This window comes from Mizuhopecten yessoensis, unplaced genomic scaffold, assembly GCF_002113885.1.
Source record: "Mizuhopecten yessoensis strain PY_sf001 unplaced genomic scaffold, ASM211388v2 scaffold11101, whole genome shotgun sequence".
In the NCBI taxonomy this organism is placed as follows: Eukaryota; Metazoa; Mollusca; class Bivalvia; order Pectinida; family Pectinidae; genus Mizuhopecten; species Mizuhopecten yessoensis.
Window position 1 is genome coordinate 516,042 of NW_018408880.1, and position 8,218 is coordinate 524,259.

At 37.7% G+C, this 8,218-nt stretch overlaps 1 protein-coding gene across 1 annotated transcript; it reads left to right on the plus strand.

The window, feature by feature from the left end:
* The first annotated feature begins 28 nt into the window (after window positions 1-28).
* On the plus strand, window positions 29-7,588 carry LOC110465762. The gene is made up of 3 exons (XM_021521830.1): window positions 29-390; window positions 2,186-2,326; window positions 4,196-7,588. Exon 3 carries the CDS (start codon window positions 4,196-4,198, stop codon window positions 5,699-5,701), a length of 1,506 nt encoding a protein of 501 aa, XP_021377505.1. The 5' UTR covers window positions 29-390; window positions 2,186-2,326; the 3' UTR covers window positions 5,702-7,588.
* Window positions 7,589-8,218: the final 630 nt, after the last annotated feature.

Here is an 8,218-nt window from a genome sequence, read left to right on the forward strand (position 1 = left end):
GGTTTTCACCCTTTCAACTGATCCAAGTATCCCCCCGGTGGAGCCGGGTCCTTCGTTGGATTGCTCAGTTGATTTCGACATTCCGAAATGGGTATGAGTTAATCAGGAAACATATCAACATTTATAGACCCCAATGACACTTGACATCTCCTCAACACGACGTACTCAATAATAATTATCGTATTGTTCCTATAATCCCTCAATTAATTATCAGTGTCACTGCCATACAAGCTCCTGTAAAAACATAAATCGACGAACCAGTCCTAGGTTGTGATTTTTACTGTGGAGCTTATTTACGCATGACCGCACACAGTGACCCATTTACCGGTTAGAATGTGTCGGCAGCTTTGGTGTAAATAATATGCCATTCAAATTGTTTACGGGCTCGCAGTGAGTACTAATTGTTGTTAATCTACATTGATGAAGTCTGTTTCTTTATTTGAACAAAGTGTTTTTACAGTCAAACACATTTTAATACAATAAGTTTAATCGAAGTAATTATGACCGAGCGTAAGCTGCTCTATGAGAACGATGTTTACCGTAGCACTGCGTCTAATATGTATCAAATAATTAAAGAATATATGATCGACTTGTGAATCTTAAGAAACTTCGAGGTAAGCGATATTTTTATGTAGGATTTACGTTGTTGGGACCGATATTTCACTTCGAGATATCCGAGTTATTCGAGTTTTCAGAGTTCGAACTATCAGAGTTTTTATTACTAAGATTAAGAACAGTTTAGGCCGGGACCGATGAAACACTTCGAGTTAAACGGGGTCTTCGAGTTAAACGAGTTCGAGATAACGGGGTTCGACTGTATAACCTTCCCGAAATGAATTCCTACGTACAGTGTAATCCTTTGAAACCCGATTTCGTCAACATAAACTCACATACAAACTGACATTAAAGACAGGAAAATCGCCTTTGGTAATCGCTACAGTACCTGGTAATATATGGTTTGTGGTCTGACTGCAATTACATGTGGAATGGTTGTAAGGGGTTTAACTCCTATCAACAGCTAAGCCAATGGATCAATGTCATGTGTTAATTGCTTTAGCATCTGGCTGGATATGGGTCGTGGTTTGGTTTTTATTTTATTTGGTTTTACGTCCTATCAACAGCTCAAGTTATTTCAGGACGTGCCTCCATGTTTGTTGTGTTTACGTTTGTGCATGTGATGGAGGCATGGTATGTTGGTTCATTTGTCTCCTTGTGAGAGCGGGGATCTGTTGCCGACTTTACAGTGCTATTTCACTGAATTACCATGCCGAAGGAACCCGGCACCAGCGTTCCACCCGGTCACATTATACTGAGGACGGGCTAACCAGTGAATGTCTTTACCTTAAACGCTGAACGTTAAGCAGGTAATAACTACCATTTGAAGGACTTTAGTATGTCCCGGCCAGGGGAAAGAATCCATTGCCAATCAATACACTAGATAACGAAATATTATTGGAAGTAGATAAACGTATAAAATACTAACTGCTAGAATGGGAACAGCATTTCTATTATGGTCTTGTTTGTGTATTTTAAGCAGAAGGGACAAAAGCGAATCCTTATTCTGCAAGAGTTTCCATAAGTCGCCTCTGACAACAAACGGTGTGTAACAGTGGTTTACAGCAGGTTTATTGTTTTCGCAATCCCCGACCTGCTTGAGTGAATATATATCTATTTACTGAACCATTCCCATTTTTTTATCGACCATTCGTTTGATTGCGTTCCTTGGTTACACGAAATATCATTGCCCATATCATTTGTATATAAAAGATTAATACTACAACAAATCAACTGCCTTACACCCAACTTGTTTTTTTTTTGCATCTCCTCTCATTGTGAATATAAGAGCTAGTGATAACAATGCAATGTAATCCTCTCTAGCTTAATGACGGCATTTTCAGCAAAAAAGGAAATCAACAATTATAACTGCGTAATCTTTCTGTCATCTTTTCATCTTCCACTCCTATCTGCCAAGGTACACGAGATATTAAAGCTTATGCATAATAAAGTAATATCACAAAACATTACTGCCTTATCCCCGTCCCAACTCCTGTTCTGTTTTACCTATCCCCTCTTGCTTTCTATTGGACACTTGAGCTGTCATATCTAATACACAAAACATCGTCATCCCCTTAGCTGACGACATTTTCATCATTATAAGGAAATAAACAATTAAATCTGCTTGCAGTAAACCAGCCGTGTCACAGCCAATAACGTATGTGTGTGGTCAGCTACGTCACCAGGTCAACCCTTGGATAGACAGTCTGATACTGATGCCGGCAGACGTCCACTCTCGCTGCGTATACAGCGTCGTAAAATAACCGACAAGGTAAGATATATTTTCATACTACAAAACTCTTTATTTTGTCATCAGCTTATAATTGTCGCCTGCAGGATATACATAATTTATTCCAAGGCTGTTTTTAACTGCATAATTATTTCTGTGTATTTATTATCATGATATCTAGATCGATATAATATTTTTACACATATATAATGTAAAAATATACACTTTTATAGCAACTGAATTCATAGCCATCGAACCATCCTCGATACTCCAGGAGTTCCGCTCAATTTTCCTTTCTGCACTCCTTAAATATGTCAAAGCAAAACTGAAGACACAAAGATAGTTTGATGGTCTCAGGTAAAACCACCTGATCAATCGCTAGGCTGATATATATTCTTTGAAGAGTACATAGGAGTGACACCCGACATCAAAGTCAGTCAATTTTACCGTTACTCGACCGCGAGATTCTTTCGGTGTACATAAAAGACTCGAACTAGTCTTCTTGTCTCATCAGCAAGGTGGCGCACACTGAGCCTTCACATTTGCTATGACATAGTTCATGGGTGCAGAGCGCGAAAGAGAGCGTAACCCTTGGATTATCGAGGATGCCATCACATTGGTAATTTAAAAGATTTTTTGTTTGTTTAGAATTCCTTCTGCATGAGTGCTGATAACAACATTTTTAAGACAGCTTTATCTTACATAGTTTAACCTATATTCAACTTGTATGATTCCGTTATATGAATTACTCCTATTATTTAGAATCTTATGTAAAGAGGTCACGGAAGAGATAAAAGTTGATCTGCTGCCGATATTGCAATACTAGAGATCTTTTTTGTTTCATTTCTGTCTTTTTCCACCTAGGGTCCCGTTTCATATTACCCCGCCTGTGGCGAAGGCATTTAACTCAAAACAAACTGTTGAAGTAATAACTAAATTATTGTCAACGTGTTAAGTGAATAATGTTATTCGACATAAAAAAAAAGATCTGTCGTTAAATTTGTAGTATATTCCTATTATTCATTCTGACTCGTAACTGAATGCAACAACAACTGGTGACTTTACTGTAAATTGGTTCGGTTGGTAATAAATTCAGCCGTATAGCATCGAGTCATTCAAGGAATGGGTTCATGATAATAGAGCTACTCGGATTTAATTGGAGACAATAACGCATTTTTGGTTCAATATTAAATAACTAGTGCTGTAGAGAATCAAATGTTTACCTCAGCTGAACTTTTGCCCTCTTTGTAATGAGGACGAATCTATCATGATTGCAAAAATTAGTACATACTACAGCAACAATTGCAATTGTAGCGTAAAGGGCGAAATATGCACTTGGCGAGCATTGATTTTATCGGTAAAAGGCGAAAATTTGAATTGGCATACAATGTTTGAATAACAGTATGTACTCAATGCACTTACATGATTACTGTAGATCATATACTTAGTTTCCAGAAGTGGCTCTTCCGTAATTTCTTATAGGGATGTATCATTCAGTTATATGTATGACTTATAGTTCGATTGGAATTAACAACCGCTGCTTGGTGTGAACGTACGCGAAAATGCATATATTTAATCTAATGTATACAAATCTTATACGTTATGGGGTACTGCATGTACATATGCATTTACGTTAAAAACAATTCACTACTACATGATTTCTGCCTCTACAATATTGTGCATACGACCCTACAACAGTCTCTTGCAGAACAACATTCGCTTCTCAAAATATAGTCACACATGGGGAATATTTACCGGGAATGTACATTAACAGTGGCCTCATGTTTTATCAATGAAATTAGTTAATTCAAAAACATGTGTGTGCTCTATAGATGACGTCAGTTACTATCTGTATCATAACACCTATTAGACGGCAATGGTTATAATTTTCATTTTATTTTATTCTTGCAGATGGACAGTCTTGCAAATATCACAACACCGCCAACGGAGAACGTAACACTCCCAATGAATTCCACTTTGACCTCAACGCTTGGAGATACATCGTCACTTTGGATTACAGGCGATGCTATGACAACGGAAAGTTATATTTCGACTGCAATGAACGCGAAGCTGCCTACATGGAACTCAACGATGGACTTAAATGTGACTACCGCAAGGCCAACGCCGGATCCAAGTACATGCCTCATATTTGTCCCTGACAAAGTACTAAACAGCATCAACGATAAAGTCGTTGACGAGATTCTAATGCCATCCTTGGTGTTCACAATTATGATGTTTGTGATCGGCGTCCCTGGAAACCTGGTCGTTTTCTACGTTTATTGGCGAAGATGGCGTAAAACAACGTCCCGGTTATTTATCATGGCGTTAGCGGCGTTTGACCTTTGTAATTGTGTTTCCATGGCGTTTGAAATCGAAATCATATTGAACGCTGTACAATTTAATCATCCGTCACGTTGCAAATTTGCACGGATGTTCACTTTCCTGATGAACAACTCCTCGTCCTTCACTCTGCTAGTTATAGCAATTGATAGGTACATGAGGATATGTCGTCCTCTAAAACCGGCAATGACCAATATTCATGCCAAGATAGCCGTTGCAGTAGCCGTAGTCATGGCAATTGTGGCGGCCTTCCCAGCAGCAGTGTTGTATGGAACGCAAACACGAATCATGAAAACTTCATTTCCAAACATTTGCATCAAGATGCACCTCTGTCTGATTGAAGACGGGTACACAACCTCAAATCTGCCACTGATCTTCACCAGTTTCCTGCTGGCTGGTAATATCCTGATTGACTTTATTCTCATCTTCTGCTATATATGTATAGCAGTTCAGGTTATCCGCAGAGGACAGTTCAATGACGGCTGTTTGTCGAAGGGTCGCGAAAATAGCATCTCGTCAACTGCAACTGACCATGACGTTTTAGAATCAACCGACAGTCCTTACAAAGCCACGCCAATCGTCCTTGCTCGTCAGGCCTCTCTGGCATCTTCAGAGGTCAATGGCGATATCAACAAAGCAGAAGGGAAAACACATACCAGAAATGTCAATGGAAGTACATCTCGTTCAACGGGAGGTTCAAGTATAAATTCGAAGCCATCAGCGTCATTCAAGAGATCTCAATTCAAAAAACAGCGATCGATGTCAACACAGAGCATTGAGAGTAGACGTGCCCAGATGTACAAGACAACATTGATGCTTTTCCTCGTTACTCTCCTCTTCATGGTCTCATTCATTCCCTACTGTGTGATAGTCATCATTCGCTATATCCAGCCCAACTACTATGAAACGCTGACCAAAGGCGGTAAGGCATGCTTTCAGATCTTCCTCAGGACCTATCTGCTGAGTAGCGCTTTAAATCCAGTTATCTACAGCTTCCTCAGTGAACAATTCCGAAACGAAACCATCAAAATCTTCAAGAGTACATTCTGTAAGAAGAAGTATGCATTTACCCGTTGAACGGAATGATTTAAGGTTTGAACAAGCTGATCAGACTTGACTTGTTACACTGACAAAATATTTGTCAAATTTCTTCCTATACAGCTGTTGTAGAAAATAACTAACCGAGCAGGTGGCAACAATCCAAATTGTTGTAGCATTCCAAATGTGCATGTCGGAACATGTGTATGATGGTATATTCCTCTGGATATGTATATGTCATTTTGTTTAATGCAATGTGACCTAATTAATGTGTCAACAAGGTTACTGAAAATACTATGATTTGTTATGACATTTTCGAGTTGGCGGAAATACTCTAACTCCAGCTAACACATGGAGATACCAACAAAGCAGAAGGGAATACACATGGATGCGCGTCATTAAATGATCTAAGCTGTTGATATGACGTTGACACTGATAACACAAAATCAAACCGGTAGCACATTTCGAGGTGTCTGCTACAACTGTCAAGGATTTCACTCTAGAAGCCTTTATTCCTGTTTAGGGTAATAACGACGTAAATATGTAAACTTTATGTGTCAATCATTTCATTCATATGTTCACGTGATGGTCAAGTGGTTAAGGCGACTGACTTTCTACGATAATTAGCTCTCCACCACTAGGTCGTTGGTTCGATGCCTACATGGGGCAGTCGCCAGGTACTGGCCGCAGGTCGGCGAATTTTCTCCGGGTACGCCGGCTTTTCTCCACCACCAAAACCTTACACGTACTTTAATGACGTTGATAGGACGTAAACACAAACAAACAAATCATATATTCGTTAATTTGGCGCTTAAAATCTTTCATGGAATCTAAGCATTAAATACTATTTTGAATGTGGCTACCTATTTCTTTACAAATGATATACTGCCAATATTGTGCTTTTTTGTTTGTTATTGAGCCTGTAAGTAAACATGTTGACCACCGTGTAGCTTTATTATTCTTGGCTGCTTAATCGTCGAGATTAGGAACGCAATATCAAGCCTTTTCGCACATTTATTATGGTATTCTTATGTTAGTATTTCATAACATGTCGTTTTAATACATGTTAGACCGATGATGATAGTATAATATTCATAACTACAAATTATAATCCGCAAAATGTTAATTCACTAACTTTCGTGGGGTGTTAATTTCGTTGATTCGTGGGTAATCTTCATCCACGAATTCATAGGTCCACACAATATTGACGACAAGTTTGACATAAAGCCATTCGCCGTATGATTGGGTTCTCGTAATCCACGAATGCATGTACCCACGAAATGATGATTTTTTTGGGAAATTACGACACGACGGCCCAACGAAAATATCTGATTTTACATTAATTTTTTCTGTGCAGTATAACTGTTTGCATCGTCTCCCTAGCCCATGCTGTCGGAGATTTATTGTTTTTAAACATGTTTTCATGAAAGATTCAAAAGAATATTGATTGTTCCTATATATATACAGAAATGTGGTTTAACGAGATTCCACAATGCTATTGTAAATGAGAAATCATTTGGGTCACGTATCCCTCGTTTAAAGACATTGACCTAAAGGGAAGTTTGAATAGATTTCTTTTAAATATTTGATCCGGGTTTTAACACTGAAGCAAACATCAACATACCTTGCCTCCAGCACACATACACACATTTACACTTACACACATTTACACATACATACATACACACATACACACATATACACATACACACATACACACATATACACACATACACACATACACACACACAAGAAAACTGGAGGCACGCCCTTAAATGACCTAAGCTGTTGATAGTACGTCAAACCTTGTACAACCAAACTGTATTACGCTTAAAACAACCAGAACCTTACATGTTGTAGATTTTGTGAATATGTTTTCCTTGATGCATTTGAAAACGATGTAAATAAAATACCATATCTCTGCATTATCGTTGTTTATATTTTTCTTATAGTGTAAACATTGATGTAGAAGGAAGGCGTCGTCTTAAGTATCCAAAGTGTGCCCGATGACAGTTATTAAATCGCAATATACCTAAACGTAAGATACGATTGTGTTGTATGATTGAATTACTCTTATAATAATATGCAGTTTATTGGGATTTTACTACCTGCTCCACGAACGTTTTAGACAATTTATATATTATTCTCTATATATATTAATATTTATTCTAGATATATATGATCTTCAAGAGGGGAAAAATCATATTTGTACAACATTTTCATGTGTTAAATTTAAAGTTTGAACATACGTATCGGATAATCCTGCAATGAATGTAACGGTATATAATAATTTGAATTAGTTTGCTTACCGTACTAGTCATTGAAACGTCACATAGAAGCTCTTATTGATTGTGACACAAGAACTTTTCATAATCCGCACAAAAATAGTTTAGGACATCTGCTACCGCTAGAAATTTTATTATGCATGAAACGATTTTCTTTCATTTTTGTTTTCTGCATGACTATGTATCTGACGATCATAAAAGAAAATATGATGAGTAATTAAACAATAAAATATCTGTAATTCAAAATAACAATTTAAAAATATTTGTGTGA